The sequence below is a fragment of the Pelmatolapia mariae genome, linkage group LG3_W (genome assembly GCF_036321145.2).
Source record: "Pelmatolapia mariae isolate MD_Pm_ZW linkage group LG3_W, Pm_UMD_F_2, whole genome shotgun sequence".
In the NCBI taxonomy this organism is placed as follows: domain Eukaryota; kingdom Metazoa; phylum Chordata; class Actinopteri; order Cichliformes; family Cichlidae; genus Pelmatolapia; species Pelmatolapia mariae.
Genome location: NC_086229.1, coordinates 81,917,977 through 81,936,596, shown reverse-complemented (window position 1 = coordinate 81,936,596; position 18,620 = coordinate 81,917,977). Strand labels below are relative to the sequence as shown.

The 18,620-nt window shown below is 42.4% G+C and overlaps 1 protein-coding gene across 14 annotated transcripts in view; it reads left to right on the top strand.

Moving 5' to 3' along the window:
• Positions 1 to 18,620, top strand: part of LOC134624900 (adhesion G protein-coupled receptor L3-like) — a 265,399-nt gene that overhangs the window by 137,372 nt on the left and 109,407 nt on the right. For all 14 annotated transcript variants that reach the window (XM_063470031.1, XM_063470027.1, XM_063470024.1 and 11 more), the window contains exon 6: positions 17,288 to 18,088. In XM_063470031.1, coding sequence (XP_063326101.1) covers positions 17,288 to 18,088 — 801 coding nt within the window. The remainder of the gene's footprint in view (positions 1 to 17,287; positions 18,089 to 18,620) is intronic.

The following is an 18,620-nucleotide window of genomic DNA, read 5'->3' as shown; positions in this document are numbered from 1 at the left end:
GCACATATCAGTGAACGAGGCTCGTTCTTAGAAACCTTAACTGGGAGTGTGGACATTATTTTTTCTTATCATAGAGAAACAATAAGATTGGTTGCCTCTTGCTCTCTTTGACTACTCAGATGGACATGGCAATTTTTTTCCTCATAATTATGTCGGTTGCTTAATTTACATTGTTGCTACTCCAGTCCACCGAGTGTAGGTTGGAGTCATTTTTTTCTTTCTTTTGTCCAACACATAGGCATTGTTTTCAGCCGGACCTTATCCCAGTGGTGCAATGTAATTGACCTCCAGTTCGATGGGAACTGAAATGATTTTTGCCCTTTTCCACATGCTTGAATAGCATGGAAAATAACATAAGAACTTCCAACCCCCATCCTTTTCCAATTACTTCCAATTTATTCTATTGTGTCAGATTTCTAAAATAATAGACACACACATTATGGCTCCATATATTATGCTGTAAAAAAGCTGCTGCCTAATGGCAGAAGCTGGGTTTTCCTGTCCTGTCTGGATCCCTGTAACACATGCAATTGTCCCCTAAGGTGATGGAAAATTCTGCAATACCCTCAGGACCCAGTGGCATTTTCATTCAGTGATCTCTTTAATGTTTTCTCTTACTCAATAAGTTTGACTTAAACAGTAAAAAAAAAAAGAAAGCATAACTCATAACTTGACTGCAGTCCCATAATGCTGTAAAACAGTTTCTGCAGCTTAATTGCTTTAATACCCAGGACTCCTATTAGGGTTCCACGAGGGAGGAATACCGAGGCACCTTGTGTGGTTTAACTATGGATCGCTCCCAGATATGGCCATAAGATCGAGAATTCTGCTGGCAATGCATAAACATGGCAGCAGTCATGTAGCAGTTTATTTGTATATTGAGTGTGGAAGCAAAGTGTAATCACAAGCGGTCACTGGAGACGCATTTGAAACGGATTCGGTCGCGGGATATGAATGAATTCATCTGTGACGGCCCAGTAAACTCTCTTCACACCTCCCAAATGAATCAATCAGAACCTTTTGGCTGGACTGAATCACACTGAAAGTGCTTCCTTCACATTTGTGTGTCATGCTTACGTGTTTGATTATGGCTACGTGTCTTGCGAAAATAAGTCTCAATGGGGAATTTGAGGAAAAAAAGCACAATAGATTTAAGTGGTTTGTGTGTTAATTGGAAATGAGGTATGGATAGAGACATGGCAGCTCAATTGTGGATTGGCTTTTAACACAAGTCTCCTAACCGAGTTCCTGAGACTGACTGAAGGATTTGAGTGTTTAATAAGAGGAGCAGCCACCCATGACTCCAACTCTTCTTTCTCTGTATTCCACTGACAAGCTCTCCCTCTCAATCCTAATACTCCTTTTTTTTCCCCTCACTTTCTCTAACATTTCGTCCTTTAAGTCCTCTCGCTGGCCTCCCCCACCCCTCCCACTCTATCTCCCTTTATTTGCCACCTCTGTTCCCTCACTCCAGAGTCTCATCTGCCCCTTCTCTTCTCCCCGACCACCTTCGCTGACAGCTTTTATCTGTTTTCTGCTCGAGGAGCTTCTTTTTCTTTCTTTTTCCTTTTAGGACAAATTACCGCCGTCCTCTCCACATCTTTATAAGCCGGCGAGATTGTGCGATTGGATCCGCTGTCAATAACAGCGGAGGGCTGTGCCAAATCGATGGACACATGTTGCAGATACAATATTGATTTTATTAATTTGCGATTCGACCCGCTCCATCAGTTGTAATGGAAGAAATGTTAGAACAATTACCGTCGTGGGTGCCAGTGTTTGCCCGTGCTGGCGCTGTGGCACGTGCGGCGCGATCCGTCATGTTTTCATTTGAGCTGCTGTCTGGATAATTATTCGATATGAGCTGCGAGTTTCTTGGATGAGGAAATGGCATTGCGTTGAATGATGAGGATGGGAAAGCAGCTCTGACATAAAGGTGAAACAATAAAAAAGGAATTTATACATATTGCATTTGAAATATTAAGCTCTTACTAAATAAAGCTTAATAGCATGCGCTTGTATTTACCTCAGGAATTCATCAGAGTCCTGTGAACATGACTAATTTTTAATCTGCCCGACGACTCTTTCTTTTTGCAACACAGCAGATTGCACACGCCCCTCTGTGCAATTTACATATTAGCAAGGCTGACTTCGGGCACAAGTGACACGCTGACCCTTTATGATGACTCATAAACACGAGCGCGCTCTCATGGCTGACATCTGTCTCCGCCCCGCCCTCTCACCTTGACTTTCCGCAGCTAAGCGGAGAGATGCAAGCGTATTCTCATCGTGCCTTATTACAGCCTTCTTTCCTCGCTCGCTCTGTCTTTCTCTCGGTGTAACTTCCACTTTAACAACTCCTCCCGAAGGCCGAGCTCATGAGAGGTCAACACAACTGCGTCTCCCTCCTACACACCCACTGCTCCTTCCTCGGCTGTAATGAAGCGCTTAGATCTCGTCAGCGGGCCCGTCATATTCCCCGTCTTGTCGCACAAGATTCCGACCTGTGTTGCAGTACTCTGCCGTTGACAGCCTGTGGTTGCCTTCCTTGTCCTCCTCCCCTCACGTCGACCGCACTCTTTTGGTAATTACATGTATCTTTCTGTGTAGTTTCGATGATCCAGGCAGGCGATCATGTCCCTTACCCTCCCACCACCTGCCCCTCACACACACACAAACACAAAAAAAGATGAAGTAGGGGATATGAGGGAAATGTATTTGCTCTGTTCACTTTGCAAAACTTACACTTCACTGTGCTCGGCAGACGAGCTGAAACGGAAAGGCAGAAGACAAGAAGAGAGTGGAAGAACAAAGGAGGAAAAACCTGCTGGCAGTCTGTTGCTATACATAAGCCACTGGTTCCCCCCACTGTTTGCAGCTAATAAGGACAGTGTAAAATCCTGCCTCTCACAGTGGGATCCAGCTCAGCCCTGTCAGATACGGCTCACTCTTTGGAAGCTAAGCCAGGACATACGATCGTGGAATCGATTCCCTCGTTTGATTGGGGGCGCAGTAATCCCGGAGCTCACGCCTCGTAAAGTTGCGGTGTAATTTCTCATATTTATTCATCCATTCGCTTTTTGTTTTTTTCTCGTTTGAAACTTGCCTAATTGGTTTTTAATTCTTTTCGCCAGTGATAACAACACACCTAACAGGTTCTGGGGGCCCGTAATTGAATAATGGTGTAGATTGTTTTGGCAAGTTTTACCCAGCACCTGCTACCAGTCTCTATCCTTCACTGTTGGCAGGTTAAACTGTGAAATCGATGCTGTACACATGGCTCTCGCTTACACTGCAGCCTGGGCATAATGCGCGTGATTGCAGAGTCTGTAATGCAGCGGTTACACCTAAAGTAAACACCACCTGTGTGACCAGGAGTCTGCGTCTCAGCAGGGTGCGCGGCTCGCTGCTGTGATCTCGCTATACATGTAAGGATTTTGGATCATTAATAACAGAAATGGTGATGTCGAGGCACAAATCTGATTTGATTTAGTTGCTCGCGCTCGGCGTTCCTACACTGTCAGCGCTCTCCCTTACAAGCACCCAGTCAGCTCTCTTTCCGTCGGATAATCTCGCAGCAACATTTAAGCTTCTTGAAGAGTAGATCGCCCCATTAGATGCTATCTGTAAATCTACTTAGCAGATTGTACGGAAGTTCAGTGGCACTTCGCCCTTGAGCTCTCTAGTCCACGTTCATAAGGTCCAGCGTGGGAGTCAGTACTGTGACAGCAGATACATCACCAAACCACACCCTCTTCACTCCCAGCTGAAATGCCAGCGAGCATTAGACTGCTTGTTCAGACACCTTTTTTTTTTTTAATCTTACCACCTGGGCGAACAGCTCCGCTTCCTCCCATGTGTGAAGGGGCCCTGTAATGTCATCTCATCACTCAGAGATGGCTGACCACTCCCCAGCCCACGCAGTATGCTTTGACGACTGTGACTTCCTGCCACATATCTCACACTCCAGATTCACACTGGTGCAGTGGCCTGAATTCGCACTGATTGGTCAGAAACTTCTTGCTATTTTTGGGGTGGGGGTACCCTTTATCGAATCCATCCAATTAGGGTGTTCATGCTGGCTTCCTGTCACACTGTGGCAGTTTAGTGGGACACAAAGACATAGTTGATATTATTAGAAACATAGTAGCATTTTGTTGTTGCGACTATTCAAAATGCCTGGTGTGAAAAAGAGAAATTTACCTTTAGTTGGATCCAGAAAGAGAGCAGGGCAAATTTAGATTTTCTGAAATATATACATGTTATTATTACATGAGATATCATTCAACCAACTATGTGCTGGTTTGCAGACAATACATAGAAAAGTTCTTGTTTTATTTTGTTTTAAAATGGATCAATTGTTAAATCAATCTACTGTCCACAGTCTAGAAAACTAAATAAATGTCATATAAAAAAAATCCATAAATTCAGCTCTGAATAATCCATGAATGAAACTCAGGGTAAAACCCTTCAGAGGAGTAAAACTGGAAAGTGTGATGGATGAATGTGCAACTCAAGTAGAGATTTCTGTCTCAGTTTGTGAAAATAAGCTTTAAAGGATGCATTTTAAAGTTCCACACAGTTTGAAACTAATATTAACAATGAAAAGAAAATACAAGCTCATATGAATATATATTTGTGGTATAAAGAAAGTACAGCCTCGTGCAAGTTCAAGCCCTCATGTACCAGGACATTTAAAAATCATCTGGTACTTTGCAGATGTAGCTAGACCACATTATGGCTCACTCTTCTTTACAATGCTCCTTCAGTTCATTTGAGGTTTGCAGGGATTTATTTGTACACAGCTGTCTTAACGTTCCACCACAGCATTTCAGTCAGTATGAAGCTTTCTGGACTTCTGTTGGAGATTTGCTGCTGTGCTTGGGATCATTGTCCTGTTGCATGAGTCAGTTTTAGCCAAAGTTGACTTCACACTCTCTGAATGCTTTGGTATACAGAGTTTATAGTTAATGTTTATGTACTTTGAGGTGTCCAGGTCCTGTGGCTTCAAAGCCAACCAAAATCATCACCCCTCCACCACCATGACTAATGGTTGGTTTGAGATGTTTGTGCTGATATGCTGTGTTGGCACATGGTCAGTCATCTCACCTTTGGTCTCATCTGTCCAACAACCATTGTTCCAGAAGTCTTGGCTTTATAACACTTTAATGTCTTTCATCCTTGGTATTGTGTTAACACACATCTGAATGTTCCAGAGCAGTAAACTGCCACAACCTATGCTTTTATAGAGGTGCTAACACTTGCTGATGGTCAGTTAATCGAGCGGATTGACTAGCAGCACTTGGCTACTATTTACCCTCTTAACCCTTTAAAACCGGTCGGAGCGGGCACGCTCCGTTTTGCGTAACTATTTTTAAATCCCTGTAGAACTGGAACCACGTAAGCTAGCGCAATAATTTTTTTTTGCATATGAAACCGGACCAGGTGTACTTACATCTTATGCCATTAGCTTGTCCTAGGTCACGGTTTCCTTCCACATATAGCTTTGCAAAAATTGCATAAAAAGCACTTGCAGCAGCAAAAACATAATATTCCAGAAACACACTTTGCCGATCCAATTAGCTGTTCGTAACACTTCCTACGTTGGAATAGAAGTCAGCGCGAACTATCGCATGTCCGCCATTACCTGCCCGAAACCGGAAGTGACGTCATTTTGCGGAAATGTCGTTTTTTACCTTTGGGGCCTTATAAGCCTATACTGGTGTTTTTAAAAGTTATGTTTGACTTTATGCTTTTCTGAATAGTTTCTGGGATGCTTAGAACTCAAATTGCACTGCTGGAAATAGTTTATTTTGATGCACATGCTGTTTTTTTGCAAATGTGGATTGTAATATTTATTTTCGTTTTTCCTGCAGTATATAAAAATTGGTGTATCTCAAAAATAAAACTATGAAGACACTCAAAATAAATTTCCTGTTGTTGCAAACTATTTTGTGCAACTTTTTTGTATTTACAGTTTTGAGGGATAAACCTCTTAAATTTCTCTTACTAGAAATATATGAAAAAAAAAACAAAAACGATTTTCCATTTTTTTGTACTTTATTGCACTTTTTTACAATTTATGTAGTTACTATGGACTTAATGCATACATATTATTAAAATTTGGGCTATAACGGTTGTATTGATGTATAGCAACTTGAAATGCTCCCAAAAATGGCACTACAGCATGTCAAAATATAAAGATAAGCTCTGGCAGACTTGGTTCTATGGTAGGTCTTAAAGGGTTAATTCCCACAGTATTCCTATGGAACTAGTAAAGAGGACTTTATAATTTCCACGTTTGTGAGTCTGCTAGTGTCCCTGTGACGTAAATTTCAGGCAGTGGACTTCAAGCAAACTATAAAGAAGTATAACAGGAAGGACTACAGCACTCAGCTGTTCGGTCTCCAGCTGTTCATGTCGGTGTCTGCAACTGAGAATAATCTAGTCTTAATAAATCCTTAATGCGAACTTTTTACCATGACTGTAGATATTACAGTGAAACTGAAATCTTGTGTTTATATATCCGGGTACTCTGACTAAAAACATTTTTACTATTAAACAAATGCAGATGTACAGAAAATGAAATTGATAGCCACCAATTTTAAAACAGAGTTTGCCTGATTGCCACGGTGGTTAAAAGGTAAACATAAAATAGAAAGTGGCATTTCTAGGGGTGGGATTATCCCCCGGAAAAAAAAAAATGATGTTCCCAGTTGAGAGGCGATATAATTGCACAGGGAAGCGGTGATTACCGGTGTGGATAAATGGCCGTGTTAAAGGGGTGAATCTGGACATGTGGAAACTGTTTCCCCCCACTAATAGCTGAATAAGCTGCTGTAATCTATCAGGTTCCTGTGCTGTAGCAGCTGCTGTTTTTGCTCAGTGACATACATACAGCATCATCGTTACCTTTCTTTTTCATGTTTTTAAAAAAAAAAAAAAATGCACAATCGCCGAAAGAGCTGCAGAAATGTTCATAAACACCCATTTATGTAACACAAGCAAAGCTTTTATCTCAGTGTTAACCCACCCACTGCACACAGCCCCACACAAACACTCACTCGCGCACATGTGTCTGAAGAGATGCTGGGGTGCCAAGTGTCGAGGATACATTACTAATTAGAGATCGGTCTCTTCAGGGGGTCTCTCCTTTTTAATGATCACCCTACTAATCAAAGCTTTTTTTGTTTTCCCTTTCTTTGTTCGCTGGTGCTCCTCCGCGTCCAGCCGCACACCAGACTAAACACTACAGTTATTTTTGCCTCTCCTCCACAATCTCCCCCACCACCCCCACCTCCACCCCGCTGTTCTCCTCCATAATTTCAAGGTCCTTGAAAATCAAGACGTATTTTAGGAGGTGCAATTAGGTTATTTCTGCTCCAGTTGCTGCTATGTTCCATAAAAATGTATTTAATTTTGTTTTGCTGAGCCTTCCCTTGTTTTTATTTTTTTAAATTTTTTCTCCCTCCGTTGGTCGGTCCCACGTGGATAGCAGGTTGGATGAGCGCCAAGTCCTTGCACCTGTCCCTCAAAGAGAGACAGACACGCGCACAGACAGAAGAAGACGCGCGCGCGTACACAGCATCCTGCGTTGTCAAGGTTATAGGACGGCATAGCTGCTTCCCAGTAGGAGGGAGGCAGAAAGCGATGGAGACAGAAAGGAGACGCTAGGGAGGAGATTGAATAAGTACCAGAAGGAAGCACAAAGAGAGCAGACAAGTGGTTGAAAGAAAAAAAAAAGAGGGCTGTTGAGAAATGGAACCTGTAATGATGGTATGGGAGACTCATGAGTGCCAGGCGAGGGAAGGGATAGGAAAAAAATGAGAGAGATGAAGAGAGAATTCAGAGAAAGAGAGATGGCCGCCTGCGTGTCCTCCCCCATCCTTAGGCACATGCTATTCAAAGCCCTGTAATTTGTGTCATTAATTAAAAAGCTGATGGGATGGAGTTGAGGGTTTTGCTCTCTGCAACTCCCTGCTTGAAACAGAGGGGGGGGAAGAACGGGAGTGTGTCAGGGTGGGGTGTTTGGGGGGGGCGTATTGCAAAAAATATTGCTGCCATTCTGCCATGAATCTCTATTAGTGGCTAATGATACCATTCTGATACCTCTCAACCATTAGTGTGAAATTGGGAAGCATTAATTATTCAAATGAAAATCCATACAGCTGCCGCTCACATGACAGCGTGTATGCGCTCCCAGCGGCTAAAGATCCCCATTGTTAGCTGCTCGCCGTTTGCAGGACGTGGGCTGTGAGAGGTCTGCACAGCAACCTGTCAGGTGGAAATTATACTTGAAATCTTGTGGGGGAAAAATGAAGTAAGGACTGTATTACACAGAGGCTTTAAAATTGAATTTTATAGGGTATGGTATTGCTGAGCAGCGGGGTGCATATAATCATATTATCTAAACTGTCAAAACTGAAATATGTATATGCACACAAGCAAAAACCTTATTGCATTTCCTTTAAGTTTTTCATTGTTACGAACAGCTGCTGCCCTCATTTGTAGCCAATGGGGGATTTAGGGGGAGGAGGGGAGGTTGTTAGCAAAATGGCCAACCACGGCGGTGTCTGCGGTGCTTTCTGCATTAGCATGCATGCTCCGCAAAGTGACATCATCGCCGTGATTAGATGATCAAGTTTGTCTTTTGCATTCCTGTAATGTTATGAAAATATATTCAGTGCGCCCTGTGGAAAAAACAAACCTTAGATCCAGCCACCGCTACATCAGAACAATTTAGGGGAGGCATGGCTACAGCTACACTTTCTGGTCTAAATGTATGGTTTAGCCCTGTGATAGACTGGCAACCAGTCTAGGGTCTACCTCACCTTGTGGCCTGTGACAGCTGACTCTGCATTGGGTAAGCGGAAGAAAGTTAATGGGTGGATGTTTGACTTAACCTAGTGGCAGAGCAGTGACTGATTAACCTTAAACATTAACCTGCACTGACTGCACAATGTTCAGCTGTTACAGTTACATAACTCAAGGTGAAGTTTATATCCCCAAACTGTGGCATGTTCTGAAAGATAAACAGGTAGTGCCCGGTAACGTGCATCTTTTTAAGCCGTACATAGGTTTCCGGTTTGTTTCAGCCATCTTGTTAATGTTTCTGTTTGTTTTTGTCTTCTTCACAGCACAATAGCTAATTTGTTGCATGTAGCGTGCTCACGGTCCACTGGGTATTTGTTTAAATATGGCACTGCTGTACGATGTTCCCAGATTAGTGAGTCAACTGGTTATCTAACCCTGGACCAGTCCCTAGATAAATCAGGTTTTGGAAGTGCGTGAAGCTAGGCATTGGAACCTCAAACTGCTCCACCCATGCTTCTCTGTGGCTAAAAGATTATCCTGCTTGCACCGGGCTGCCTCCAGGTATGCCAGCATGTAGCTGTTTGAGGCAAAATGTTACATTTTAATAAAAGGACATTTATCTCAGATAAAGTTTTATCTGTTGGCAAGCCCATGCCAACAGGTGATGTTTTTTTCTGCATTTTTGGTTGATTAAAGTGAAACTACCATAAAAAGTGAGCACAATTACAAATTCAGCAGCGGATCAAATTATTATCTCCCCAACTGTAAGCATATAAGTGACATTCAATGCTCAGCGGATTGCAGGTTTCCCCAACCTTATAAACAGTACATTTGCACAACAACTGAAACTAGCATCACTGAAGGAACAATGGGCTGGGAGGTCAATTCCTTGATCACTGTTTACAGTATTGGGGAAACCTGCAGTCAGCTGAGACTGAAGAAGTCACTTGGATGAGTGACGAAACGTTTCTCCCACTGAAAAAGCTACGTTCATATGAACAGAATCAACTTTGAGGGATTTACTTACCTAGATGATTGAGCGTGCATCAAGACGACATTTAAATTAGTTTAATAAAACAGATGAAAAATGAAGCCATGTTCTAACACAAAGGGAGTCTAGCTTCTTGGACGGCCATATTTAAACAACCAACTTAGCAGCATTTTAAAAAAAATAGCTTTGGTCCCCATGGGTAGTTTCCCCCCTTCATAACAGCTCGATGGCGGAGGAGCTTTTTAAATAACTCATCAGTTTTGATAGTGTTAAGGCTTAAATTTACGTCCGTGGCCACCTGATTGACTGGTGTGCTGACTGCTGGGCTTCACCACCTCTAATTCCAGTCACTGAACTCGCCCTCTCAGTTGCGTTTGCTGTGTCGGGGACTAATCTGACAAATGACATGGCACGCTGTGTGGCATAGACCATCCAAGAAGTTTGGGCTTCTGTTTTGGTGACAGAAATATAATGGTGTTTTCTTAGTCTGCTACCTAGCACTAAGAGTCTACCCCATACAGTTTGCTGCTGCTTGCTAATCAAGTTAGCTGGCTGAAAGCTGAGCAGTCCAGCATGGTACAGATGGTAACTTCTGGCTGTAAAAAGACCTACAAAAGCTCGACCAACAAAATGCAGAGTAAAGGCTACAGTTAAAAGCTTAATTTTTAAGCCATAATAATACCAGATATTATAGTGAATAATACTGACACATAGCGCTGTATATAACTCACAAATAGCCCTCCGAAGCCATCAGGACAAGGCTCCATCAAATGTTTCAGATATAGGATACAGGCAAAGGATCATTTTTATTTTGTCGAGTCAATGAATCTGATGCTCGAGGGCCTCTTTTATGCGACGGCTCCGCGCCGGGTCCGTGTTTCATCTGGAAGGACCCTTATGTTTTTTGATCTGTGCGCACTTTTTTTGATAGTTTCTCAGACGTGAAAGTGGGGACAGAGGAAAAAAGGCGAAGAGAAGGGAGAGAGAAAAGAAAGAGATGAGAGAGCTAAGTGCTTTTTAGTGACTCAGTGACAGCCGTGACCAAAATCGTATTAAGGTCACAATGGGGGTGGTGCGGTGGAGTAAAGAAGCTTTTCAAATGAATCAATTCTCCATCTCTGCTTTTCCCCGCTGCTTCTCTTGCGTGTGTGTGACTGAGTATGTCCAAGGCACATATCGCAGGTATATATCTCAGTCTGTACTGTCTACGGTGAAACATGAGTCGACACAACGAGGACAAATTGTTTCCAGTGTTCTGATGGGTGACCTTGTTGCATCTGGCGGTGTCGTCCGGTCGAGCGAAAGGGCCGCCATGCTGGACTTCGCCCAGGGAGTGGCGTATTTCCTTGTCAGGGATTTCATCCACATCCTTTACTCCCTCCTCACGCCGTCTCCCCCGATGATTGCGTTGTATACCGCTTCTCACATCCCCGCCACTAATGCCTTTTTCTTTAGATCATTACCCTCCTCTCGCCTCGCCGCTGTTAGCAATCGCTCAATCAGAAACGCCGGCCTCCCCGCGGTCCCCGTTGTGTGGCCATTGCTCACGGGAGGTGAGGAGGCTTTGATCGGGTAGCGTTTGGCTGTTTACTTTGATTTGATCTATGGGGTCCGCATGCTGTTCAGAGTTATTGGCAAATTTGGGGTGTCGGTAACAGCGATTCACATGCAGCCCGAAGCAATTGTTGCTCGCGCTTGGTATGGACTTGTTGTGTTGCAGTGACAGCTGGAGTGTTTTCTGTTAATGAGGTGCTGTGCTGTACCAGTTTATGATCTGACAAACACGGACGACTTGTTCAAGCCTCTCCCCTCCCCGTTGTTTTCCTCTCCTTCGTGCTCTTTCCGTCGCCCGACATCCTCGTTCTCTCTCCTTTTCGTTGACTCAGTGCCTTCATTAATATTGTTCTCCTCTAATAACTTTCCCATCTTTCAAACTTTACCCCACCTGCCCCCTGCCCACTGACCTCCATACCTCACTCTGTTGCACTCTCCATTTGGAGGAGAGGACTCTTGTAAGCCCTAGTAACAGAGGTTAATCCTCTCTTATTAGAACCGGGATTACTGAAGGGGAAGGGACAGGAGCAGGCGCACGGGGTGGATGCTAACGCCAACTACGAATGAAGGAGACTGACAAAACGCCGTGTCTGACATAAAAGGCTTGTTCACTTCACGGAAAAAAAGAATTATATAGAGAGTTAAGATGTAATAGGCTCAGTAGTTTGTTTTCAGCAGGCTTTCGGTGTGCTTGTTTAGATGTAGACTGCAAACAGCTCTTACTTTTTCCTTACTCTTGCAGGAGTCATGTTTAAAAAAATAGGTCACTCAAGCTCCCACTTGAATACGAGATGCTACATAAATTTACTTTAAATTTGAAATGAGCTACTTAACGTTTGAATTGAGTAACAGAAGTAGATCAGTGAGAAACATATTTTCCTGCCTGAAGTCACCGTGATGAAGCTGAACTCAGAAGTATATGGAGTTATTATTCACAGTGGATAATGCTAATGCGAGAGAGATCTCTTGGAGTGAATTAATCACTTGATTCTGCTGATCTGCTTAGCTCTTCTGTGTGATTTAGCATCTCTTAGCTAGCAGGTTTTTAATTTTATTATTTAAATCATTTATTTTTATATTTTTGGGGTAGATAGAAAGGCTGAGAATACTAAATTTGAACATGCTAGGTGACCACCAGTGTTGGGTAAAACAGGCTACAATGAGCTACAATCAGATTACATTTTACAGCAGTACAGGCATGTTTCTTTCTTCACACTTGCACTACAATCACCTGATTTCAGTTTTTAAGGGCATCGCTTTTCATTTTTAGTGGCGCAAAAGAACAAGGGTGTGACAGTAAATGCAAACTGCGTCCAAGACAGACACAGTTGCATTACACTGCTAACATAACTTCAATTCTTTGCAAAGATCTCCACAGATAGCATGCTAACACAAAGCTAGCCAAACACCCAGAATGGTGTTAAAGCTGAAAGTATGCTGACCCCAGACCAGCCGCCTGAGGCTGATCTTCAAAACAGGCAGTGATGGTCAGCATTAGTATTGTAGCCTCAATTTCTACAGTAGAATTTCAGTGGATTGATTTTGTTGTCAGCTTTGCATTAAAAGAAAGACTGTATATATGTCCTCATTAGGATAGGGATTTGTGCTAATGCGTGAGACTCTAGCTGTAGGGTTTTATTATTAACTGATAATCAGGCCAAGTAATGCAACAGGTAGTGCATTGCTTACTCCAGAGTAATTAAGTAACATAAGCACAAGTAACGAGTAGTGCTGTAGCATATTATTCCTTTACTTAGTCCTCTAACTACCTCAACACTGATGACCACTAATAAAACTCCAGTTTAATACTAACGTTGCTCACCGTCTGCCGTGCAAATGGTAACGTGTTTGGAAATATGTCAATGTTTCAAGTGTATGTCAATAAGAATGTGTTTATGCAGATTTAAATCTCGATCTCAGTCCAAGTGAAATCAATATCCAGCACGTCATCCATTATAATAATCTAATAACAGTCGCACCAGTCAATTTAGAATGATTTACATCATCTACTGCATCCCATTGAATAAGGGGAGGTATCGTATACGGTAATCATCATTATTGTCATCAGTCTGTTCAGGTTATGAGTGTCTGATTATTAGTTTAGGAGCTAAATCAATGTGTGGTGTTTTGCAGTGGCTGAACTGCTGGACAGATTATTTTCTCTTTTAGCTTGAACAAACTTGAAAATGGTTAAAACATTTCTGAAGAATTCAGAAGTTTCTAATTATCATAAAATTTTAAAAAGTCTACAATATGTAAACATTTTATATGACTGGAGAAAAATCAATTGCATTTTATATAGTGCCAAAATACAAAAATCAAAGCTAAGAGAAGCTACTTAAGTTAAATGCTGCACATTGTGCTGTATATGGAGAATTAGATCAATTTAACCCTTTATTGACCGGCCCTTCAAATTGGTCAATAAAGGGTTAAGTAGATTAACATGGGTGAATGTTGGATTATTGGTTTTTAGTGTACTTAATGGAAATAAGAATAAATTTTCCTTTCTTGTGGTTTATTTCTAAAAACAAGTGTTTCCAAGTCACAGCGGATAGTTATGCGTTATATTATTATTATTATTATTATTATTATTATTATTACAGGATTTTCATATTTATGCTGAAAAACTGGCATGGTGAATGAGAGGTGTATATGTGCAGGTAAATACAGGTATATAAGGTTGATTTGTTGATAGTTGATGACGATGATGATGATGTGTCGTGAATGACCCTTTGCCTTGTTTGTACCCCGGGAAGGGTTCTAGCCTAGGTCAGCATAACTAAGGGAGGGTCGGGGTCACCTGATCCTGCTCTAACTATAAGCTTTAAACAGATAGAAGCATTAAGCTTAAACTTACCATCTATAAATGACAATATGTTGAAATGTTTTTTATGGCTTTTCTAAAAGCCCTGCCTCGTCTCATACATTCCGATCCCCACAGCGATGTCTCTGTTTTTTTGTTGCTGTGCAGGCGTCAGTGCAAAAAAACCCAGAGCATGTTCTACAACAATTTCAGAGTTGATTAATCTGTCTTTTTCCAGCAGGCTCATATGAGGCGCAACGCTGTCTGATTTCTAAAAAAAACCCCAAAAAAACAACTGACGATGAAATGTTTTGTGTGTCCCTCTATTACTAACCCATGTTTCTCTTGGAGTGTCTGGAAAATAAAGACAGTGATCACGATGTTAACCTGTTCTTTGTATTTTTTCTTTCTTTCTCTCTCCCCTTCATGCCTAAAAAAATAGAAGTGGAACAAAAAGGTAACTAAATACCAACAACTTTTCTTTGTCTTTGTCACCTTGCATTTCCATTTGGGCACGCGCTTGCTATTTGCCGGTGACGGGCCGCTACGGCAACTTTTTGTAGGACCATTGTGTTGTTCGCTACTGTGGCTCAACATGCATTTCATGGGGAATATCCGGTTTTTCCATGAAACATCGTTAGGGAATTTAATGTACAGCAGCGTCCAAAATATTAATTAACCTTCTGACCCCGTGCCTTCACTTCTTGTTCATCAGCAGTATCAACCACACAGGTTCTGATATCCAAGCCATCGCAAACCTCCTCGCTGCTGAAATCTCATAACCCCGGCGTGTTTTTATTCCCTGTAATAACTGAAAATTCTTCCAGCTCTGCGTTATCAGCTGCATAATATTAAAGCAGAGGGCTATACAGGTTGATCAATAGCTTGTCCAGTAAGCTGTCAGCATTTTTCATTATAGCTCTAACATGATGATGACTATAACCTTCAGGGACTAAAAAGAGTCAATACTAGGGATAAATCATAGCAGCTGTATTCTTACCTTATCAGCACTGTATGATGCTGCAAAACATATGCTAAAGCTACACTTGTGCCCCAGGAGCTTTGTACCGTGTTTGTAGTCTTACCTTTTAACACGACCTGGAGAATTTGTTCGTTGTCAGATGTTAACAATAAAGATGGATGGAAGCCAAACCGCAGAAATGGAACGAGTTTGGCTTCGATACCTGCGCCGCATTATCTTTTTGCACGACGCCATACATATAAATCCTGGTTCGAGTTAAAGATGGGATCGAAATCATTAAACAAGAGTCGAGAGCTCCTGCTGAAATGGCCGAGGCAATGCATTTTTTTCGGTCTCGTTGTAGTCATTAGTTAATGACGTATCGCGAAACCAGAGGCAACGAGAACGAGCAGCGAAGGTGAAAGGGGAGTTAAAAACGTTTTACCGATATGACGGGCGCTGCTGTGGTAACGGTTTGTGAAGTTCCCCATGAAAGCCATGTGAGCCTTTGTATCACTCCTCTAATGTCTTCCATTTACTCCTCCATCTCTTGCATCCTTAAAAACAACAAAAAAAGCATATTTTACAACCTCCATAGTGCCCAGTGTGCTGTCAGAACAAAGCTTGCCGACTCTGACCTTGTACCCCAGCGCATCTTGTGTTTCTCAACCATAGAAACGGCCCTCTTAGCGTTTAGCTGAGCACCGCTGAGATGTGTACCGAGGCTGTATGTCAACGGGACGCATCTCGCCACATTTTCACCTGCAGGTAGACAACATGTTTAATCTTAGGAGATTACAAGGGAAAGAAGCCTCTGTGTTTTTTGTTTTTTTTCTTCCCTGTCTCTTCCTCGACGGAGCCCGCAGCTTTTACCTCTCAATGGATCCACGGCTAGAAGCTGTCAGCGCACTGTCAGGCTGCTGGCCTGTTACAGTGGAGAGATCCTTCTCGCACACATCGTTTTTATTTCTGGTATTTTTCTGGAGCAAACCTGTTAAAAGTGGGGGAAGCTCTTAATTGTGCCTTCTTTTCTGCCTGTGTTTCTCCTTCGTCTGCTGTTTTAGCTTTCGTTGTTACATGTGTTATTGTTTGTACAATTTTAATTGCAGTATTAAACTCTTATGCTGTGTTGTTGTTGTAATTCTGTATGCAGATACAATCTACTTAGAAAGAAAAGAAAATTATAATTGCCTCAGTCCGCGATAATCCATAATGAACTAAAATTAGCTTTCCACCATTGACCCTCTCCAGCTGTATTGGCTTTATCAGATCTGAGTATAAACCGGTTTACATATAATTAGTTTATTGTGTGGGGGGCTGTAAATCATGTCACGGAGGTGAAAAATGTCATGTAGGTGAAATAATGGACAGGCTATCATTACACAGATTATGTCACTTTAACTTGTTTTCTTTCTCCTAAATCTCTACCTTGGCCAATAATTGAAGTGCAGCTATTTATCAAAAAATTTTAGGGGGGGGGGGGGTTGTGTGTTTAATGCTGTTTACTAAGAAGTGCCGCTGGGGTGCTTTAATGAAAGAGAAGAATGAAACATATTTTCTTCCCTGGCACTGTATCTAATTGGATGTGAAGAGAAGCCGTTGTGCAAAGTGTAACTGAAACTGAAGGGAACCAAAATGGTAATTTGTGTGTTTCTGTGGGCGAGTTAGTGGTGATCGGGTAAGTTCCATCGGTGACTTCTGACTCGTTTCTGCTCTGCATTAAGTCAGCAGAGATAACCCTGACTTCATTTACTCTTCTCTCCCTCCAAACTCAAAGCCTGTTTATTCAGACACATTGTAACTACTCGCCTCTGGGGTCCGGTAACTGTAGTCGAAGTATCATATGTAACAGCTGAAGACTACAGTAAGTAATTGAAAGCAAAGCAGCGCTCACTGCACTGGAGACACTGTTGGAAATAATGAAAAGGCTCATTGTGGGTTGGGGTTTTTCTGTTATTGATTGTGTTCTGTTTAATTTTAGTAATAAAATCCAAACAATTCTAACTATCAGTGTTCTTCACGCAAATCTTTTTTTATCTGCTTTTCTTCTAAAACTGCCCATCTTAACACAGATTTAAACTTGTTCAATTTTGTCTCTGATTCGTCTGTTTAATACCTGCCAATGTAACTCTGTAATTGTCTTTCCCCATTTTTGGCTCCTCAGTATTCCTGTGCCCAGGGCTTCTGCGGAGGGTGTACCAGAGCGAGCATCTCTTTGAATCGGACCACCAGTCCGGAGCTTGGTGCAAAGACCCTCTTCAAGCTTCGGATAAGATCTACTACATGCCTTGGACACCCTACCGCACGGACACCTTGACCGAATACTCATCCAAAGAAGACTTTGTCGCTGGAAGGCCGACAACGACCTACAAGCTTCCGCATCGCGTTGACGGAACGGGCTTTGTGGTCTACGACGGGGCGCTCTTCTTCAACAAGGAGCGCACACGCAACATTGTCAAGTTTGACCTGCGAACTCGCATCAAGAGCGGCGAGGCCATCATAGCCAACGCCAACTACCACGACACGTCTCCGTACCGCTGGGGAGGGAAATCAGACATTGATTTGGCTGTAGACGAAAACGGCCTGTGGGTGATTTATGCAACAGAGCAAAACAACGGGCGGATTGTGATCAGCCAACTCAATCCCTACACACTGCGCGTTGAGGGGACCTGGGACACGGCGTATGACAAGCGTTCGGCATCCAACGCCTTCATGATTTGCGGAATCCTTTATGTGGTGAAGTCGGTGTATGAGGATGATGACAATGAAGCGACGGGAAACAAGATCGATTACATCTACAACACAGAACTCAGTAAAGACGGCTTCCTGGACATCCCTTTCCCCAACTCCTATCAGTACATTGCTGCTGTGGATTATAACCCCAGGGACAATCTGCTGTATGTTTGGAACAATTACCACGTTGTCAAGTACTCTCTTGATTTTGGAGCATTGGACAACAGGCTAGGTAAGTCCAGCTTCCTCATTTTTCATATATGTAAAATCGCACTGAAATGCCAGAATGTGAATGCGTAGGAACAGCACATGAGCAGTGCATTTGATTTGCACGCATAGAGTTTGAAATGAGGATCTCATTAAATTAGAATTTTAATTGTTACTTTTTTCTGCAATGAAATGATGACGCAATTTCAGATGGTAGGCACGTAGCAGGACTCTAAAGGTCCTGGCCTACTGGCTAGGTGTCAGTCCCAGTGTGTGTGTTTATCGATGTTTGACCAAAATTTGACCAGTGATTCCTAGCGTATTATTTTTTTATCCACTACCCTTTCATTTTGTAGCCACTATCCCATTCCAAATTTCCAGCTGATAACAAAAAATGCTGTATTAAAAATAAGCCGTAAAAGCATTCTGATGTCAACGACTTTCAGACGTGCCCTCCTTTTCATGTATCTGATTCCATCTGAATGAGTCACTTTTCCATAAAAGTCATGGCGGCTTCAGATTTAACCTACTAATGTTTATGTATTGCATTCACCACT